At 40.4% G+C, this 23,274-nt stretch overlaps 1 protein-coding gene across 1 annotated transcript in view; it reads right to left on the minus strand.

The window, feature by feature from the left end:
- The window catches only part of fam189a1 (family with sequence similarity 189 member A1), a 66,354-nt gene that overhangs the window by 3,709 nt on the left and 39,371 nt on the right, over positions 1-23,274 (minus strand). Inside the window, exons 3-6 of the mRNA XM_028402279.1 lie at positions 10,201-10,311; positions 8,139-8,303; positions 3,117-3,224; positions 1,473-1,633 (exon numbers count right to left, since the gene is read on the minus strand). Coding sequence (XP_028258080.1) covers positions 1,473-1,633; positions 3,117-3,224; positions 8,139-8,303; positions 10,201-10,311 — 545 coding nt within the window. The remainder of the gene's footprint in view (positions 1-1,472; positions 1,634-3,116; positions 3,225-8,138; positions 8,304-10,200; positions 10,312-23,274) is intronic.

The following is a 23,274-nucleotide window of genomic DNA, read 5'->3' on the forward strand; positions in this document are numbered from 1 at the left end:
CAATTAAGAATAAGCAGCCATGCGTGCCGTCATATCTTTTAATTATATATTCTCCTCTAAAGTGGCAGAGCATGAAATACAACCTGAGAGTTTCCACCAATTACTGGAGCCATGATGATGTCATGACACATCCCTGGCCTGGAGCAGGAACACCATAAATGCTTCCTCTGCCTTGTATATATTTATGGTGTAATTGACAAACAGATGTGGCTTCCAGCCAAATGGCTACGGCAGCAGCACCTCCGTGGTAAGACTGAGAAAATGGAGAGTGATGAGGGGAGGAGTCTTTTTACAACAGCTGAGATGTCACAGCTGCTTAGTGGAGGGAAATGCTCTGAACTGATGTATACACATGTGATGGTCGTGTGGAGTAAATAGACGCACATCATTGCTGCTTATTATGATGGTTTAGTCTTTAAATGCAAATGTGGCTTCTGACGTCTGACTATTCACCTTCTTCTTCTTACACATGAGTCCTAATGATGATACTTTTCCATAACAGTAATAAAATACAATGGACTTTTTGATGTTTTAATGTTTTCTATTAATGAAAATAAGTATTCCAGCTTTATTCCACAAATTATGTCAATTTTATACCAAATATAAATCTAGGTATATAGAAGCAAAGAAGGAAGGGACAAAATAAAATAGGCACCAATGTTTAGGATAATGATATATATGCTCAAAATATACTGCAATCCTCTACCATTTTAGGAACACCAAATGCCATGATGGGGTGTACATGGTATGGGCAGGTGGCAGACATCAATGTAACATGCACATGAATGCAGCAGAGCATTGCCTAGATCATCACACTGCCTTAGGCAGCTTGCTTTCTATCCATCGTGCATCCTACTACTTCTGTCTCATCCACAGGTAAACAACAGACAGACACAGACACAGACACACAGAGGCACACTCAGACACAAAAACACACACACTCATGTGCCCATTGTATGGTAGGTATACTTTCTGCAGTCACAGGTCTGACTTTGGTCATCCCTGAGTATGCCACCAGTTGTTCTTCCTTGGTACAAACCACCGTACACTAGGAACTCTCACATGACCTTCTGCTCTGAAGGTGCCCTCAGAGCCGTATGCTTTGCAGTTTCACCTGTTTCAATCATGCCAATTTCAAGAACTGACTGTTCATTTGGTGTCTAATATATCCTCTTCAGTGGTTCTAATGACTGTTCTGTATATGCCTAAGTAAGAATTTATATTTCAGAGTTTGACTTTTTTATCAGTTTCCATTCCATTCTTTGTGCAGATATGGAACTAGATCAAGAAGGTGCATATTGTGTGATTTTGCAGTGAGTAAGATTACATTGACAGCAATTGAATCAATTGAAAATCTGTTGTGAAGTGTCAGGTATTGTATGCTTATGTATTCCCAGAGTGTGCACATACCCCCATAAGATAATACCGTAAATGACAATGTGATGTTGATAAAATGTAGATTTGCTTCTCACCTCTGTCCATCCATTGAGGGGGTGCAGGTGTACTCTGGGGGGTAGTATGGTGGTGGTGGAATGGGAGGAATAAACTCATCAAAATCCAGTGTTTGGTGGAGGATGGTTCCATGGGGTGTCATACAGTCAGCATTCAGCGCTCGTGCTCTGTGCGGCATAAACTGAAACACAGCACAAAGAGCCATTATCAGTCCTTAATTACAACACGTTGCTGAGCCCTCAGCTATTCATTCAGTATTTTAAAACTCAAGCTACCCAGGGGCGAATGATTACACAAATGTGAAGTTTTTATAGCACCTCCCTGCTGTTATTTCAAACAATTGCACCTATTTAGCCTGAGTGATCAGTCACTGAATAAGCTGAATCCATAAGTATGTTTCTCAGGGACCTCAGGACTATTTTTTCCTTTTCTTTTTTTTTGTTTTTTCTTATTTGTAATAGTGCTGCACACTAGTGTCCTCACTCAGACTTTTCTAAGTGGGACAACCTTCCATTGACAGTCAGCCGGCTTTTCTAATCTCAAGGCTGCCAGTGCTGCTATTGACGTGGCTACATTTACAGAGCTAAACAAAAGGTTAACATCTTCCGATGTAAAATGGAATTGAAGCCACTCTTGGAAACTTGATAAGACTTTTGGTGATAAGGTGCAGTTTGTTCTCTGTGAACAAGCAACAGTTAGACGCCACAATGTTCAGCCACTATAATCTTAAATGATGGATATTTAAGTGTTACCTTAAGTGTAATACACGCTGCTTAACACATAATAAGACTGAAATGCTCCTTGTTTATTTGTCTTTAGACAAAAGTTACTAAATAACCAAACTATGTTAGGAAGAGATGTGCGGTATGTATCTATTTGACAATTAAAGTGTGTGATTTTAGAGGTTTGTTAAGCAAGACAAGCATGCAGGATCTTGCTTTTTTTAAATGTAAGTGGCTGATAGTCAAAATGAAAGTTTGCTGCAGTCATTGACCAGGTTGGGTTTAAAACTTTCATAGCACAGCTCCTACACACAGCATAGCCCTGCTGATTTTCTGCCTCTTCAGCCTGCTGTCAAATCAAACTTCACATGCAGCCCAGAGCACCAGTTTTAATATTCAGACTCAGCATGCACAATATTTACAGCATAAAGAGTGTAAAAGGCTGTTGGAAATAATACTGACAAAACTTTAATGTTTAGAATTACGTTGAATTACCTTAAGTGACATTTTTTAACCAACCACACCTTGAATACAGATGCCCTGCCCTATTTTTAGCATCTCTCTGCATCATTTTATCCAGTAGAAATACAGAGACCGTCATACTGTCATTTTGTTTCAGACTGTCCAAATGGCAGCAGCTGGAACTCACTATAAAGTTCTCTTCAATGATTGTCAGGATGAGCTTGGCCACATTTGCTGAAATCATTTAGCTGTTGATTTAGTTGCATTGTTCCACAAGGAATAACAAAAAAGAACATTTGGACAGTGCATCATTCAGATGTACTTCATATTAAATCGGATGCATTTTTGTGACACATTTAGAGGGATCCTGTATCACCTGTCCACTTGTATTGAGGATTCGAACACTGCTGTTAATATCCTAAAACAGATCGATGATAATGGGACTGCAGGGCGATCACCTGCCCTTCCGTTCACACTCACCATCTGCAGCACATCCGTTGAGACCATCTGCATACAGCACATTGCAGTGGCTAGAGCGCACACAATGGTGGAGATGACGTTGAGGGCACACACACTGAACAGCAGCTCCTAAAGGAGAGGTGGGAAGAAAAGGAGTCTGTTAGAGAAACTAAAGAAAGGAGGAAATATGAGAAATTACAAAGGTGAAGGAGAGACATTGAGGAGAGGAAATAAAAGAAAAGACAAGACTATTAAGATGAGTAACAGTGGAGGTGATAATGGCACAAAAGGAGAGAACACAGAGAGGATTGAAGGTGACACAAACGGCAGTGACGTCATTGGTAAGGTAACCAAGTTTAGAAACCCAGCTGGGTGGCACTGCAGTGAGAAAGCTCTGATATAGATATCTGCTCTAGTAAAGCACATCACACTATAGTGGAGCCAGTGTGCATCATTAACACATTCAAAGGAGAACTTAATCGGTTAGAGACTGGCAGAAAGACTTATGACGTCTGTATGTTCAAGAAATGCTGCAGACTAACTCAATAACAAGCTCATAAACACCCAAGGTTAAACACTTGCACATTCACGCACACTCTGGGAATGCAGTGAACTGCAAGGGGACAAACATAAAAAAAAAGTATTGAATCTGTCAGCAAAAATAAATGTGCACGATGGTGAAATACAAGCCCAGACCCCTGAATCAGAGAAAAGACTCTGCAGTCCCATTATGCTGCTGTTTGTGCTATAAAAGATGGGAATAATCATATTTAAGTGGATCAATTTTTAAACTATATCAGGTTTTGTATGATACAAAAAAATAAAGCTGTAATAACTGGACTGCATGAATTCATTTCCGGAGGAAGACACGAGGAGCAATAATAACATCTGCCTAGAAATTGACTCTGGGAATAGCAACTGTGTGGCACACATAATGTGCTGAGAAAACAGAGGATAAGAGCAGCTGGTATCGCTGAGAAAATGAAATATATATACAGTATGTGTGTAAAATAAGCCTGTGTGATCAGCAGGATAGCTGCTTGAATATAACATGGATATTTGTTTTTATAAACTTTGCAAGGTTCAAGTACAGAGAACCTTCTCTAATGTGTCCGATGGTCACAGAATGAGGTATGGCTTCAAAAATGAACAGAGCAGAAAAATCTCACAGCAAGTAGAGATGTATTTCTGAGCACACAGCCATTTAGTGCCATAAATCCACACAGAAACACAATGATATCAGCAGCCAAAGTCCTGCCGGTGCACCAAACAGGTGAATTCAGCAATCGCTATAACAATGTAATTCCTCAAAGACGAAAACAGAAGAGAGTTAAATCTCACGACACTTTTTTTTGTGCACTCTGTAGGCTCGTGATTGAAGCTCCCCTGTTACCACACAATGTGTTTTCCAGCCTGTTGCACACATTATTCAGAAGGCACATAACTGTCAGTGACATTACAAACCCTCACTTAGATTAGACCTACAGAGACGATCTGACCGGCCGAGGTTTACTCCGGGCTGTAAGTTTGCCATCAGGGTACAGATTCAAGCTTGGTGTTTATATCAGGCAGCAACTTTTTCTGCCAACTGTGTCACTTAACTTCAATTCTTAACTTCCTTTCCTTTTGAAGTTTGTGATATAAAATGGATCAACTTGGCATCAGAGATGTTCAGAAATGCCAGCCTTGCAACTGTTTTTCAAACATGTTTAATACCCAGCTGCCAAAGATCAAGTCTGTGTGTGAGCTGGAAGTTAAAGCAGAGAAGATGCCAGTTGGAGCTGAGCTCAAGTTGTGTAGTGCCAAATATAAAATACAACTAATGCCTTGAAAACTGTCAGTTCGTGTTTTGTGTTGGAGGAAAGTCTGGAGGACGAGAAACAAGCCTGCCTGACATTTTAAACATGGAAGATCCCCACCAGCCATTAAACAGAAATGATAAAAGGAGCATGAAGCTGAGTGGGAATTAAGGTTTACATGATTACCTTTGCTCCATGAAGTGTGGGAAATGTACCATGTTGCCATATACAGTCATGCAAGGTACAAAGCTTAATGTTTCATGTTTTATATTTATGTGAACAAAAAATCAAAAAGGCTGGTCAAATAATGCAAAAAAAGACTGAATGAAAAATGAACTACACCTCTTATTTCAACTGGCTGCCTAATCTGGCCACACCATTGTAGCGGCAGATTGTACAGAGAGTCTAATTGGTTTTTCACATCACTGATACTCAACTGTTGTCCCTTGAACCGTGAAGTTTTTGACCAGACACAAACAACACATACGCCTCAATTAGCCGCTCCCTCAAGCTCCACCAAACACGACAGGTTCAGAATAACAAAGGGGTGCAGCCCTGCTTTTTTTTTTTTTCAACCAGCATTGAGTTTCAGCAAATACTCTCACTGACGGCTGCATTATTCTCCCCTTTCTTGGCAACCCAAAGCAGCTCTTTACAGGATCTGACAGAAAATACTCCCCTCAGGAAGCCCTATAGCAGTTTCAGGGAGGTCAGTTCAGTCTGTTGGTGAAGCCCTGCAGAGATTTTCTAACTTATGACAGGAAGTTGCTGATCTCTGTGATGCCACTTCACAACTATATAAACATAAAGGAAGTGTTTTTTTCCTGAGATTTCTGATCTCTACATAGCACACATGATGATCTTAGATCCCAAAGATAAGATAAAATGTGAACATTAAACCTGAAGCTTGATCTCAAACTAGTAGAATAGAAGAAGAAGAAGAAGAAGAAGAACTAGCGTCATAATACAGTAAACAGGTCAATAAACTAACATGTGGATTTCTGCCTGAGACTTGTTCTACTCACAGCTTCAGTCTTAATCAGTCTACAGGCGCTGACCCACTGTTGTGGTCTCACAACACACCAACAAAGACAGACACTCATAACCTCACATCTTATTCTAAGAACTGCAAAGACTACAAATAAGCTGTGGACTGACATGTCTGTGTGACCTGCATGAGAGGAGTCTCTGTCCCTAAAACTAAACAAAACCAAACAAAACCAATTGCCTTTCTGTGCCCAGAAAACCCAGCACAGAGGCAGACAAACTACTCTGCACCCAGACACTAAAGACAGTGATTATTTGCTGAGAATACAAAATGAGAATATGGCCTCGCTTTTCAGTGGATGGATGTTGTCACTCTGCGGTCTACTTGCAGAAGACGACAGAGGCAGAAGAAGACAACTGCTGCTGATTTTGGACAAACAAACAACACAGAAAACTACAGAAACTACAGACAGAATTCAAGAAATAGCAAGGCAGTTAGGGAAAGGTCTAGTGATGTGATGAGATGCAGCTCGGTGCCTTCATGAATGAACACATTGCAGGTTAGCTGGCTGAATGAAATATGTTCACAGTCAGTCATTTCCTGCTGTGCCGTGAGATGAAGCTGACACTATTGTGGTTCAATAAATGTATTCTGTTTAGTTAATTATCTAACAGCAAAGTTGAACTATTTAGTTAGACAAGAAATATTTATGATGGCTTCTTGTGAGCTCACTTTTGTTGTGGCAATGCATCTGCTACACAGATGTGGGAAGCTGCACTTCCTTGATTTCCCCTGTGCCCACAATGTGCATAATGACATAATAAATCCTGTCAGCCAGAGAAATATAATAACACCTCCGCGTAAACTGTTTGACACGGCTGCTCACCAGATATTTAACCTCTAGAAGATACCTTGCCCCAGGTCAATCAGGTTAGCAAGTTAGACAGCCAGGTTACATATCCGCCCCTTTACAGGAAATCACAAATTACCTCAATACTCCCTCACAATGATGATCTACAGCCGCGGGCAGTGGAGGAGAAAAACTGGATGGAAACTTGAATTGCTTTACTGAAGGAAAACAAAAAGTTTTAAACAGAGGAGCTGCCGACTGGATAAGAAACTCAAGGTAGGTGATTATTTAATTACTCCCTATATACTGTGTATTTTAAGGACAGTACTATATGGCAGATGCATCATGACTTCATTAGGATCTGAGACAGTCTAACAGCCTCCTGAAATGGCCAAGGACTCTGGAGACTTGGACATGACAGCCTCCTTTTAGAAATAACTCAATACATCTGACTACTTTGGCACTTAATAAAGGTTTATAGCACCAATTCCCCATCTCTCTTAATGAGTTATGATCACAATGACAAATGTGCTTGATCTTTCCTCCTTTTCATAAGCATGCTTCATCCTGAGACATCTTTTATTTGGTTATCAATGTTTTAGAATCAATCAGGGACATAAAACGAGCGGATATGATTGTCGTTATCCAGTAAGACACATTATATATCATCCCTGTGAACACTGGGAGTCAAGATAATCTAGCAAGATCACACACTCAGACTTAAACTACAGTCAGCCTTGACAAGATACACGGTGCATACTAAGAGGTCTGCCTCCAGGGGGAAAGACTAATGCTGATGCCACTTCCTCTTAATCTTAAAGTGAACTCTTATGTTGTTTTGTATTGTGCTTACGAGGGATTTGTTACAGAATTAGGAGGAACTTGGACACATCAATTTAACTGTAACTCAAGTTAATGATATTCTGATTAGAGACTGTAATGCTGAGTCTGTGAGGCTGTGCTTCATGCAGATATGATGATGTCAACATTAGAGCAGACCCTGGCTATACATGGCAATTGGAAGGTTGTGGGGGGAGTGGGTAGGGGGGTTGTAGGGAATAACTCAGAAAACTCAGCTTTATAACTAGGTATGATAATGAGTACATGAATATCAGATTTAAATGTTTTCTTTCTCTTTTTAGTATAATTTTTAATAGTAAAAGACTCTCAGCTCTCACCTCTGTTGGTGAGAGGTTGGTGATGGTACCACTCAAGAAGACAAACCACACAGTGTAACACACCACTAATCAGCTTATGGTACACTGTGTCACTACAGGTGTCAGGTTGCACACATGTACACATCTATCAGAAAATTCTACTTTGAGTTAAGAAATGGAAATGATCAGTAAACATACCAGTGCTCTGATATTCAGCTACTGTACAAAGACATGCTGACTGCCACCCACCTTGAGACGCAGGCGGATGGTGTTGCAGTCCCTCAGCGGGTTCAGTTTCAGTGTCTCTCCCAGGTTGTTGCAGCTCGAGCTCTGCTTCTGAAGCTCGCAGCATACACACACTCCATCACTGTCGAACTTGAGCTGGGGGATAGGAGGGGGGAACACACATCCACACTCATGCATGCACGCCACATGCAACACAGATACACACACACACACACGCACAGATACACACACAGAGACACACACAAACACATGCACAGATCAGACCTGAGCTTGGTTGGTGTTTAGATGTCCTATATATACATGATACACTGTTTTGACTTGCTGTATGTTCCTGATGAAAATGCAGTCATGAAGTTAGACTTAGGGGAGATATAAAATATAATACAGGCCGCTGAGACTGAGGCTGCTGCACGTGTACAATAAGACAAAGGACTGTGAGATTTGACAAGCTACTCAGGGAAGGCTGGAGGTAGAGCATACCTCTGCAATGTGTCCCAGATTGAAAGAAAGCAGGACATGAACCCAACAAGTATGGGTTAATTACATTGGGGAGAGGAGATGAGGAACATTAATATTTCAGTCACGACTGGGGGAGGGTCTCTGGGGAGCCACGTAAAGCAGAGAAGTTGGTGTAGCTACTCAGTTGCTCCCACTATGGAGGAAAGCTGCTTATAATGTGGAAGTGGTGGGGTTAGTGGGTGGGGTGCTAGATGATTCACTGAGGGGTTACTTTAGTCATGAAATACATCATACTATCTATTGAGCTTAAACAAAATAGCCTTAATTATGTAAAGTTTGGAATACAAGGGATTGTTGCCTACTAAGTTCTTAAAACAAAAAGCTAGAAAAGTACTTCAGCTGTTTAAATATGTGGCTAACAGCAGACACTTTGAGACACTTTCCTAAAATATATTGTTGCTTCACACTCACAAATGAAAAGTGAGTGAACAACTGCTGTGAGTGAGAAGTTCAGATCAGATCTAAGCTGGCCAGTCACTGCGTGAACTGGACATGAATGTCAGAATTCCAGTTTCAGAAAGTAACACATATGAATAGAGACAGCCTCTTCCTCAATTCTGACAAGAGGACTGTATGAGTAGTGGGGATTTTCCAACAGGATGCTTCTAGTGGACTAGACTCTGTATCTGTGTGACTGTTGTTTGTCTTAATGTTAGATCTCTCTGATCGTGGCAGAGATGGATGTGTTAATCACGACTCATTAGTCACCACCAAATAGTTTTTGGTGCCGACTCAGTTCTGCAGCCTGTTTAGAACAGACGTGCTGCCTGTTAGCCCACCATGTGCCGCCATGTGCTCATAAAATGTGGACTCACATGGAAACAACAAGGAACACATGTCTGATGCTCACAAAAGTTGCTGGTTTTTACAGTTCATCACAACAAAAAAGTTCAGCACCAGACTTCCAGACTGATCCACGTTCCTTCAACTATAAGCCACTTTGAGCCCTGCATAAGTAAATGGAATGTGATTTTTGAAGAGTATTGTGTCAGTCAGGCTCACAAAGCCATTTTGGGTGCACACAGGAGACTATAAAGGATGCACTGAGAGTCATTCAAAAGACCACTTTTGTCTTTTTATGGCAAAAATAGTATGCCACTTCACAATAAGCGTAGTAATAACATGTAACAAGCTTGTCGCACCTTTCACTGCACTCCTGTGTGATTTTAAATTGCAGGCAAAAACAACACTTTAGTTCATATTTCATTAATTTGATTACAGTGTCATCTTTTGCGATCAGGCCAATGAATTGATCTTTTACTTTTCTTTAATTTCTAGCCCACCAGACACAGATGGTTCACTGATGTCTAAAACTACAGCACATTTGGTGTTTGCAAAAAAAAATTAAGTATGTTTATTTGCATATAGATTAAGATGTGATATCTGATGCTTGTTAGTAAAGAGGGCCCAATCCGAATGAAGAAATAGCAGTGCATAAGTCTTCACATGGTGAATATAAGAAAACTGACATATGCATTCATCACTTATTAATATGGACATCTTTTTGTCGACACTTTTTGTAAGGTTAAGGTCCAGTTGGTCTCACCAGCTGACAGTCTTCCAGAGAGTTGACGAGCTGAGCATTCTGGCAGGAGAGGATGGAGCCTGCCAGGTTGAGCATCACACACACTGCAGACAGCAGCATGAAGAATGTGATCTGTGACAGAGGGAGATGGGAGGGAGAGGGAGCGAGAGAGAGGGAGGGAAGGAGGAAGAAGACAGCATAATGTCAAAATGTTGCTGTTAACACAGGTTCAACGCATATCTTTCTCATATTGTGTTAGAGGTAGCTGCTATAGCACAGGCACTTTTCTAATCAATCGTCATTCACAGATATTTCAAAAGATCATCAAAGAAGATATTAGCACTGATGTCAAGAGAAATCAATAACTCGTTTCCCCTAAGACCTGCAGAGTCTGAAGGTGAGAGAAAGCATAATTACACCAAAGCTTCTCACACAATGACACTATAAAATAACTTATTGATGGATGGAAATTCTGAACTCTGAGTCCTTATTTTCCACCTTTACTATTACTTGTAAAGCAGCTAATATCACTCACACACACACACACACTTCTACAGTGCTACTATTTAAGCTAACAAAGCTACTCTTCCTGTTTCTTAAGGATAAAGGTGTTTTTTCCTAGGAGACAGCTCTGTGGATATTTATCCAACTATTGCTGCCACTTTAATTTACAGGGCAAGCACAACAAAAACATTTTTAAAACTGACCACACACAACCAGGCCTCCCTGTCCACAAAACTGCAAACCTCACCTTTGCATTGTAGACATGACTCTGAGCCGATGCTTTTCCCCCACAACTAAATCGAAAAACCATGATAATAGCCAGAATTGCAAAGTTTGCTTTGGCGAAGTGTTGAAATGCTGTTTGCAGAGGACATAAAGGACACTAGCAGGAGGAGTTTGACAGAAATAAAGGTTATTGAGACCACACATAAACAGATGGAAAGGAGGAGAGAGGGGATGAGAGGGCGGAGAAGAGACTGAAGAAACTGGAGGTGGCATGTAATAAACAGATGGAGCGATAAGTTTAAGTGCTTTTCACCATGGCAGAAAATTGAAAGATTGAGAGTCTGATGGGTGAGCTTGATGGAAAAAAACTCAGAAGAAAGAAGAAAATAAGAAGAGTGGTGGAAAAAATGCAGACAAAAGAAAAAAAAATGAATGAGAAGACTTTTAGTAAGGAGTGACAGAAACATACAGGAGAGCAGACAGACAGCATGTAGTCTCAGAGGGGCATCTGTGGTAATGATGTGTAGGTCTGATTAATTAGTATTTCATTTGAAGGTGATATCAGCTGTCTGGTTCCCTGTTGATCAGCTATGTAAGAACAAACAGTCTTTCCTCTAAAACAGTTGGCTGCATCATCTGAAGAAATGATGTGCTACTCAAATCGTTTGAATGACCAATGAGACAATGCATCAAAATAGCGGCATGCTACATGCCTACAGATATCTTTTCACATTATATGTAAAAATTAAATGACAGTTGTGAATACATGACATGACATGAACTGGCTTCAATCATAAAATGAAACCAAATGAAAAAGAGCAGTTAGAAAAAATGGTGTCATGTTTACCTTTGTGTGAGCCCTGACTCAAACAGAGGTATTGTCTTGACAACCTTGAAACCACAGATCATTTTATTTTATTTTATTGTAAAAAAAAAGAAAGAAAGAAAAGTCTTGCGTTGCAGTCCTGTACATTACAATGTTTGTGCTTGCGCCACTATGGCACCATCAGGAGCAACTTATGACTAAATGTCTTGACAGAGACAGTTAGCATGGAGTTAGCATGATTTGTCTAAGATGCTTATATATATATATATATATATATATATAAAATATTTTTGATATTCTTATCAAGTGTAAATGTTTAGTTTATGTTGGCTGACTGATGACGAAGATTTAATAACATCTGCTGCTGCCATCGTCTGCATATGAATACAGGGTCTTTAGGGTTTGTAGGGACAAATTATCATCTTGACAAAACATTAGTTTCATATTATTAATGACATTCTTCTGTATATAAGAGAAATGATTGATTTTCTTTATGCTGGATTAAATTTGGGCTGGACTGATGTTTCTCATTCGGACTGATGAGTTCTGTCTGTTACTAGAAAGAAGCATGAACCCATTTAAATTAATGTACAGTGATCCTCTTCATTCAAAGTGACAAGTATCCAGAGACTCTCTAATTGAGATTGGTGAAAAGCAGAAGGTTTGCATTCACTAATGGAAGTCTTAGGGTTTATAAATATTTAGGCAATTATGTGATTGAAACTTGGATTTATTCCTTTTTACGCTGGCTGTAACAAAGAGTGTGACAATAAGTCTGTTGGTGTAGATGACTGTAAGCGATGGTTCCATAACATTCAGAGATTTTGTCATAACAGACGGGTTCATATAGTATTGATAAGAGTGACAGTATTCAGAGTGCTGCTTTGCATCAGTGAACAGCAGGCAGAAAGCAGCGTTTAACTTGAATGATGCCGTGTCAACAATGATCGCAATGAGAATATTACAATTGGGAAACCAGTGACAGTAAAAGCTCCCTCTCTGACATACACGGGCCTTCTGCTGCCTGTGGAGCCAGTAAGGTATAATGCTGCACCACAAACAATAAGCAGCTGCAATTCCATCACAGGAGGAGACACTATCACTTAATCAAAGCTTCACTGCCTGAGTGCTGCCATAATATCATGCTGCTTTAAAGGGATATTTAATTTTTAGCTGTGCGCATATGCATAACTGTCAGATATTACAATTATCCCTTATCAGAATATACAGCCACGATAAAAAAAAGCAGCACACAGCCATGAAACCACACAGCTGGTGCAACCAGCCTTATTGTTTCAGTATCACTGTGCTGCTGGGTCAGACACACACACATCAACCAATTGTGTTTTATACAAGGATGTAACACAATAAATCCTTTTGATTTGTTCTCCCCAGGCCTGCGTGTCCACTGCACCCCAACGTTTTCTCTCTGCTGAGCTGATTGTCATGCCTGGCCTCACAACAATGCCTTCTCATTAACATGTAGGATCACATAGCACCATTTAGCAGCTAGTCATTAATTACTGCTGCACTGCCCTCTGCATGCTGAAGACCAAAACACACACACTCACAAAAAGCCACACACACGCCACTTAGTCGCTGTAGCAGGCGAGGCAGATTTACGCTGCATGTCATCATCACATCGTTTAGCACTCACTGCAGAGGACAATACACCGTAATACAATCACCATTTATCTCCATCACCCACACACAGATCGCAGTATATAAGACCTGAGGTTCAGGTGTGTCACTATAATTCTCCATAACTGTCACAGGGGTTAAAATCATTTGGCTGGAAATTTGCTTCCTCCTATTCTGCATCCAGGTTTGTCTTTATAGGAACAAAATATTAAAGTCAACTATCTTATGATGGTATAGTTTTCGTCTCATTGACCTGAATCCTGTGATCCTCACTTCTATTTGATTCAGCATACAAGAAAAAGAATGTAACTGTGTGGCCTGCTACATTCAGCAGCATTTTGTCATACAGATTTAAGACTTCTCGTCTTCCACAGTATGCTGGATCCCTGCTCTTGACCTTTAAATTCATTTTTTGAAAAAGCAAAAAGGTAGATGAGAACTTTAAATTGTCCTTCCTGTAATAAAACCATGATAAACACATTCATACCACTTTAAGTTGAGCCTCATACACACCAGACAGATATTAAAGTAGCATTGATCTTCTAGCCCCACAATAATCTGAAGTATCAAACTATCCCTTGTGGGAATTCAGCCAATTCAACAATGTACACACACTCTTACCTTCGATACAACTGTCTAAACTAATCAAATCCATCACAAATTAAAAATAGATGCGTGCTTGATTTCATTCAAACACATCTAATGTTTCTAAAGTTCTCTCCGTCTGTCTGTGCCGCCACTAGCAACAGAAAACTGAGCTCATTCATCACCTCTGTTTATTTAAAGAAGCACAAGGCAGAGATAAGATAAGCCCTGTTGGGAGACTGTAGAATGTTACACTGTAGACTTTCACCGTTTCATTATAAGCCAACTACTAAAAAATACAAAGCTACTTAATAGAAATAAGAACAGAGGAAATTGGGAGGTCATAAATCATCGACTGACAATTTTAGCAGTATTTTCAGCAGAGGTGAATGAATGTTTTATGACCTGGAGTTTGCACATTTGCACAACTGCAATGCAAAGTTATAGTAAGACATTATTTACATTATGCAGTTTTATACCTACAACTCAGGGCTAATTACCTGCTGTGTGAATCTATGCAACATCACATTTTCATGAATTGCATTTTATTATACTAAAATGAAAAATATGCAAAAAAATAGGCACATTATATGTCATCATTTAATAACTTGTCCAGCTGAAAGTGTTTCTTCACTGACCTGCCTCACAGACGAACCAATGGTCATTTGAGGCTTAAGAAGCTATTCAATTTGCATCTCAATCATGAAGCAATCATGACCCTATAAGGTGCCTGTGCAATCGTCTGTATTTTTTTTCATGCATGCATACACACTACATGCACTCAGCTGCAAATCAGGGGAAAAAAACAACAACACAATGTGTTGGCAATGTTGGAACACTCATGAAATGCATGAAAATAACCTTGTGCACAACAACAACCTCTTCATGTGTATTAGTTCCACCGATTATCTGCTTCTGCTTCATGGAGTAAGACGCCTGATGAAATTCCAACACTCATCAGCTCATCAAAGATGCATCAAAAGCACAAACAAAAGCTTGTTATACACTTTAGAGTGCACGTCGTTCTCACAAAGCTCAAAGCTTCAAGAGAGCGTACGGTGTCTTTAGCATGCATGCAAGCATAGAAAATTTGTCTGTTATGAATGTTAACGCTGTATTCAATATTGGTGTTATTTTAGGCTGTATGAATTATAAGATGTTGGAATTTAAAGCTGTTTAAAATAGACTTAGTGCTGTGATCCTAAAAAAGAAACCTCACCAAAGTTACTGTACATTAACCCAAATTGTTTAGTGAAGCTGGCATATAAATCACTAAAAAAATAAATAGTTCTTTAAAAAATGTCCATTTATGTCAACAAACATGAATAAGTTATTCACACCAGCGTTTTCATTTGGCTTATCTCTTCATGGTCTATAAATACACATATGAAAGATACTCTCTGTGGTCACCTATGAGCCGAGAGTCAAGATAATATCAAGCAAATTAATTATTATTTCATAGTTGCCGCCATGCAGGAACCACTGGAGCTGGTAAACTGCAGTTTCTCAAATGGCCACTTGAGGGTGACTATAAAACTGAGTCAATTCCCAAAAACCACCAAACTGAAACACCCCTTCAGGAACAACCACACTGCCTGGCCCATGAAGACCAAAGACTCATAGCAATGTTAATGTAGCATTAGAATGAGATGTGGGCTCACCCTGTGGAGCTCCCAGTGACTACCGCATGAGATACAAAAGCATTTAAATAAGCCTCTTTGAAAAGACTGACGTTTAACCCCATAGAGGGAAACATTACTAAATACTGGACAGAACTGCACAAAAGCATTTTTCAAAGCACTGTTAGCATCCTCAGTCTGCAGCACACATTAGTATTTAGTCTGCAGCAGCACTGCGACACAGCGCTATTTATTTTCAATTATCCCTAAGCCACGAGAGATGGAAGCAATGTTTTGTTTTTGCTGCCGCTCAGCAGATCACAAGCCCTCTGATTCAGTTTCCCTCTGACACTTTATATCAATCCTTAGGCCCCTGCAGAGCTCAGGAACATCTGTGCACGAAACGATCTTTGTGGAACACAAGAGATCATTACTGCATATGAATTAAGAGGAATATCACTTTTTTATACAGTATATATAAACTGGCACATGAAAATTGTCCTGCCCCTTACAAGTAATACATAAAATTGCACACACCCCTGTGGTTTAGCCGTGATCACAAAAGAAAACTGTGTTTCTCCTGGCATCCCTCCTACTGACTTTAAAAACATAAGTGAAAGCAAATCCAGGGCAGCAACAGCTGGTTCTCATTGGTTCTCACTCCTTAGATAACATTCTGCTCTCCCTACCAATGAGGACAAGGGTGTATATTTGTGTATGCCTGTGTCGTATGTGTGTGTGTGTGTGTGTGTGTTCAGACCACATCACCAGGATTAGCTGTGATGGAAGCAGAGTGACCCGGAGTTCAGTGCCGGTCCAAATAAACAGTGGAGGTGTTGATACTAACTCTCAGCAGCAGAACCCAGGGGACATCACACTAAACCAGATGTAATGACTTTACAGACTCCTATTTCTACTGGGAACCCCTAGCCACGTGCAGATCTTATGAATCTAAACATAGACATTTTCCAAAAACATAACGCTAAGCAGACCAAAACACTGATAACAACATGGTGAGCAGAAAATAAACACAGCTGAGCATACACATTCTGCAAATTTTCAGTGTTGGTAGTGGTTTGTTTGCACAACACAGAAGAAGCATCACATCACCAGCTCCTTTCTGCTTCCTCCTGCTGCTTCCTGCTAAACACGATACTGTGATTGTGTGATGCATGTTGAAGTACTTTTTACTGGTAAAGTGACTAGGTAAAGCAGACACCATGACAAGAAACATGTTCTTTCTTACTCACGGAATATTATGAGCAGGTGTGTTCACAACGGTAACTTGCAAAGCACCATGAATAAACAAATGATGAATCACCAGAAGCGAAGGGCCCACCAACCAGTTTGTACTGGCAACACAAAGTGATGTGTGAGAAAGATTATCCCTTAGGGGATAATTAAGATTCTCAAAGAAAGGGAACACACAAATGTCACATTACATACATCTAAACCTGAAGTCTACATTCATCTTTATGTATCAGGTTGATGACAACAACACTCAGAGTGTTCGGATAGGCAAAAAGCCACATGGATTCCAACATGACATAATCAACACTGAAATAATGAAAAATCAGATTTATATCTGATTAAGGACCACCTGCTGTAGTGACTTAAGACTGAATCAGAACTTGGGAGTGATGATTGGATATGTGTCTCTATACAGACCTGAAAAACAGACATTATTTCTCCTAATGTACTTCTTGTCAGGCAGTGTTTTATAGAGTAAACTTAGCTAAGGTTAGTGCACTGGGTCTATTCTGTAAACGCTGGTATCATCTATTTCGGTGATTTCACAACTTTCTGTATGAAACAACTATATCCTGGCAAAGCCATTTAAGTAAGTTCAGAGTGTAAACACTAGATGCACTATCAAAACTTTTCTAAATAGATTCAGACAATCCTACCAAACCAACATGTCTGCTGTGAGAAAGGTTTATGAGTAAGGCTACAGCACACTGTCAGCAGAGGCTGAGTTCGAGTTCCTCCTCTAATTGTTCTCACACCTGATGTTTCTCTATTTTTGAAGCTGTTGACTGTGATAGTAAAAAAACCACCTTGGCTCTTGACTTTGCAGGCTTTGATGTGCAGTCATGTTGACAGCATGTCAGAGTACATCTCCACAGGATGTGATGGATTAGTTCCTGTGGTTAGACATCATGTGGACGTCACAGGCAAATGAGACCCAAAGCATGGACAACAGGTGTGCAGAACTACATCTTATATTGGTGAGACCACCATTTCAATTTAACCTTTTGACTTTTTAATATGCACTTCCCCCATGCATCTATCCAGCAGGCATTACTTAGCTGTATGAGTGAAGCAGTAGGAGAGTAGCCTCTGTATAAGGAGGTAGAGGAGTGCCACACACTTATTGATTAAAACAGACCATGAAAGACAATATCGCCCCGAGGGTCAGCAGCTGATTAACCTCCACTTCTCAACATTTTAATCAACCACTGACCTCTAAAGAGCTAAAACAAGGAGGTTCTGCCTTCTCTGCTTCCCTCCCCAGGCTCCTGGTGGGGGGCTGCTGTAATGAGACAGGCCTATAATGAACCTGGTCCCAGCAGACATGCGTACCACACACAAGTACAGCAGGCACTTTGTATGAAATGATGCCTGCTGGTGGTGATTCATTGAAAATGTGTGACGATGATGTCTCAATTCAAATCTGTTACACATTACAGAGAGCAGCCTGCAAGCTGTGAACAGTGTAAACAAGGTTTTACATTATGGTTATAAAAGCGGACAAATAAGGGATTCTGTTCAATCCATGTTTCCTCTGCAGTGTGCTGTGGGTTGTTCTACAAATAGAAGTTTTTAAATCTAAAGACAAACTCTTCTAAAATCATATATTAAGCTGCTTTCTGTTGTTTAGTCTCCAAACAGCTCAACTTTTGGATGCACTGCCATTATATTCTGTGCAGACATTTATGGACCTGAGTGAACTTCTGACTTTTCCACCAGCATTACATCAGGTTGACATTTGTGGTTTTGAGTGAAGTGCCTCTACAAGTGTCCTAACATTTGGCACTGATGTTTATGCTCCTAACCAGATTGATTTTTATAACCTCATTGACTCCAGAGTTTTTATAGAGCACCATTACTTTATTTTCCTAAAATGCTTTTGGATAAAGGAAAGAATTGTTTCATAATACTTGGAGATGAGAACACCTTAGCGGGGGGGGGTGTTTAGCATTCACAGTAACACATGAGCAATAGCACAGTAACATTTGATCAATATGTCATGGTCCTGGCGGTGGATTTTCAGCAGGAGTCTGAGGTTCAAGTCCCCCTGACACTGTAAGCTGTTCTGTTTTCACATCATTCTAAGTTTCTTTTTTAATATCAGCTGAACTTGGCATAAAAAACTGGTTAACGTTGTTTAATGTGTAATCAGACAGAACATGATCTCTATGACTGTATGTATAGCACTCAAGGAAATGGTTTAAGGACAGCAATGTGCAATGTGAGCTAAGCTCTAACTGTTTGCTGAAACAGCTCTGCCGCTGCTGCTGCTTGGATCATGCTGCCGCTGCTCCTTTGAGCCATCAGATAAGAGGGTCTATCTAATTCATATTCTAATTAGTATGGAGCCTCACTTCCTGCGTCTTAGGGCCTTAGGGGAGGACACAATTCATCAGGCGTTATCTTGAGCCAAAAGGCTCCTGTTCACCCAGCCAAGCGTGCTCTTTTATACTCTTACCTCAACTTCCTCTCACTCTGCTCATACCTTTGTCCGATCCCTTACCTGTCACTTCCTGCCATTTTAAACATAATGAGCGGATGTGGAGGACAGAAATACAGATTCAAAGCTGGTGACTGTAGGTGTGTGTGTGTGGGACCTTTTTTTAGTCCCTTTTAGAGAGAAACAATGTGGTATGAATGCAAGGGAGAGGGATGAAAAAAAAAAGGAAAAGGAAAGAGAGAGGCAGCAGGATACCTAAAACGTCCCAAATTGCCTCAAGGGAGGCATCTTTTGGTCTGTGTATGAAACTGAGTGTTTTTTTTCACAGCGTGGAGCATCTCACATCTTTTTAATTAGTTTCAGCTCCTTTAATGTTATTGCAGAAGGACAGTGAAATAAGGTTTAGTTTAGAGCAGAATAAAGAAACACAGAGGTGTACAGCAGAAGAGACAGAGATAAAATCATTAACCAAAATCTATTGAAAAACATTAAAGACAACAAATCAGTGTGACATAATCATTGGGCATTTCAATGTATCTCTGTGAAATAAAACAGAACATTACTATTTAGACACATATTTCATGCCTTTTAAGAAAGACAATATTCTTCCTCTTCTGTGTGTGTCATGGAGGGAGGGTTTTGTTTTTGTGTTACCCCCCTGTGGTTAAACTTACATCACTAATCTTTCTTATTGCAGGGGAGTATGATGCTGAAAAAAGGAGTTTAGTTTCCAGAGATGGTGCCTACAGTAAATCTCCATGGAAACTGGACCGTGTACAAAAAACCTGCAGAAACATACAATGTGCAGGATTTGCACATGAATGCTACCAATCAGCAGTTTGTCCAGAACATTTGCTGATTCGTTTGCATGTTAGTGGTGTTTGTATGTTGTGGTAAGTAAAGTCAAGTCCCTCCACTTCTGATTTACATGAACAGGATTGTAAGGTGTAGCCGTGGTCAGGACATTTTTTTGTTGCTGCATCATTGACTCTTTTGCAGAAAAGGGTGGCACGATCTTTTCTGATGAAGTATCACCATCTATTCCATGAAGGGATGAAGCTGCTTGGAGGAGCAGTGAAGCGTCTTCAAGAAAACTCTATGATTCTAGATGTCTCACTTCAATCCTTTAAATGAAAATGACCTGGATGACTGTGAATCTTCATCAACACCATCTATTCCAGGAAGAGTTTGAGTGTCTAACAGAATGTATTGCAAATGATTGAAAAATGGGCCATGAGCACAGCCTGTGGTCAAGCTCTGTAGGCTTATTCTTTATGAGATTAGCCGAGACTTTTGAAAATCTGTGGAAACCTCAGAGTAGATGTGGTACAAGCACCTGATAGGTTTACCCCTGAGGCTTCTACCAGGCCTGGCCACAGGATTTTCACCAAACATGCTCCCAGACCAGCTGGAAGATGTAATACTGGAGGGGTTACATCTTCCAGCTGGCCTGTGAGCATCAGGGATCCCCCGGAAGGGTGGAGACTAGGAGGCCTGGTGCTTTCCCAGTTTCAACCATGACAACAACCATGACTGTGTGGGGAATAAGTGGTTTGGAAGAATAATTAAAAAGCATGAGAGGACTTAGCATGTTGAGACTTTCATGTTGTTGTAATGTAAAAATGTAATCAAATGGATGAAATATCTGATAATAAGAACGAGGAAATCCTCCTTCATATAGACACACAAATAAACAATAAAGTGGCTAGCCATGATGGACTAAGTGGTTTGGAAGAATAATTAAAAAAAAGAGTGGATGCAAAGTGAACTGTATAAACATTACAGAGCTACTGTACTGTAATACATGCAGAAAAGTAAAGCACCACTGAGCTGCCTGAGGCCCAGCCGCTTTGCTTCCACAGCTCACACAGCACTGTACAACTGAAGGGGTGATGTGAGCGTGCTCCCCTGGGTAAGAACTGCTGCTCCACAGAAACTCCCTTAATCACCCTCTCTGTTCTTCTTTCAGCTGTTCACACTGAAGTCAGTTTGTAGAGCAAAGATGCTCTGACTCACTAATTTGAATGCATTCTTGACAGATTCAGTGTGTGAGAAGAAAATGAGGTGATCTGAGGAGCAGTGGGAGACAGAGAGTGGCATGGCTAATGCAAACTGACCAGAAGTGACAGGCAAACTGTGACCAGAGGGAGGACACTCCTGAAGCACAAACACACTCACACACACACACAGACACACACACACCCTTGTACTCTCTCTTTCAGCTTGCCTGGTGTATGAAAACCTAACACACAGTCTTTATTCATGTTGGCAGCGAGGTGCCTTTAGAGAGGCCACTCTTCAACAAGAGTACTTGGGGTGAGGCCTTCATGTTGGCAGACATCCACCCTGCTTAAGTGTCCCTGTGCAAGACACTTCAGCCCCATGAGCAGGTTAACAAAGCTCACATTAACAGCTGCCATTTGGGGTTAATCATTAAACATTCACTGCTCATCCTGCCTTGTGATTGGACAGGAGAAACTCAATTACAGCTTATACACACACGTCTACCTGACAGCTTCTGCTAACAGTTTTTGTTGCAGTTAATGAACTTGCGACCATTGCGACATGGCACCTGCTAACCATGTCATTTCCTTGCAAGGGGATTCACTGCTGTTTCTAACAGCAGTGAATCCCTAATGGCATTGGAAAAACTCTGATGTATACAGATAAACAATATATACAGATAAACACAGCTAAGATGTACTTTGAAATTTAATGGAGGATGCTGAATGAATGCAAAAGGATGTTGCCTAGCAATAGTGAAAAATGTCCTTTTTTTTCCTTAGCAGAAGACCAAAGAAAATTTATCAAAACAAACCCAAAGCCTCTGTCTCTGCCTTTCTCCCTGTGCCTCAGGCCACAGTGCAGCAGTGCTACTATCTAATGGTTAAAATCTTTGTCTCATTATGTTACTGTTGAGTTTTTTAAACCATTTAAAATGTGAGAGGATTAAGAATACATAGGGGATGCTGCGCCCCAAAACACCCCCTACATGCTTCTGAGCATTTCAGGGAAACTTGAGTTAAACAGAAGAATTATTTGGAGCAACACTTGGCGACGGGTGATAAAGCTGTCTGACAGAGGGCACAAACCCAAGCCTCCTGGGCGAAAGCCTGGAGGGACATTTATCACAGCAAGGTTTACAACAAAACTGTGTTAGTGTGTGGCTCACTGAGTCTTTAGAAGAAAAATAAAAAACAAGATGATACAGAAGCAATTGTTAATCTTCTAATGAAGCAGTTAAAACCTATTTCTCTTAACTCTTACTGCATGTTCCCAAACTATATCACTTCAGTAGACCTGTAAATAAAAGAATCATTTACTTGTGTGCACAATGCTGTGAGTACAAAAGATATTATTTTATGATAAAACACACAAGACATTCTGTCTTTTTTAAAGGTCCTCTCCTCCTATTAGTCCACCGGCAGCTCTGGAAAATAACTAGAGAGAACAGAGAGAAAACCTAACCATAAAATCACGGAATCCTACAGAGAACATGTGAATGGGAGTAATCACATCCCAGAGCTATTTTTGAGTGCTTGCCTTCTTTTTGAAGTATGGCAACGGTTCCTGCAGATTTATTCTTTGTACCCTCCACCCAAGAACACCACCTTTCAGTCAGCTCACACATTCGCACACATATGCACTTTTTGTTTTCATCTCTGCCTGTCTGTCTGTCTGACACACACACTTCCTGTCTCTCTGTTTTCCTTTAGCAGCTCTTGACAGGTGCTCCTATGGGGCCCATCTCAGCTGGCAGTATACTACATCTCCCACTAAAACCTCTCCATCTGGGTCAAGTCAGAGAATAACAGGCCTCTGAGGAAGAGGGAAGCTGAAGATATGCACACACAAATGCAAAACACAGATGCTGATTTTAAATCAGTATGCATGATTTTATTATGTGCCTGCATATGTGAATACATGTGTGCATCATGGCATGTGTGTGTTATGTCTTTCAGCATATTGTTCACCAGCAAGTGTTGTGCACATGTGTGGGTGTA

The sequence above is a fragment of the Parambassis ranga genome, chromosome 3, assembly GCF_900634625.1.
Source record: "Parambassis ranga chromosome 3, fParRan2.1, whole genome shotgun sequence".
Classification (NCBI taxonomy): domain Eukaryota; kingdom Metazoa; phylum Chordata; class Actinopteri; family Ambassidae; genus Parambassis; species Parambassis ranga.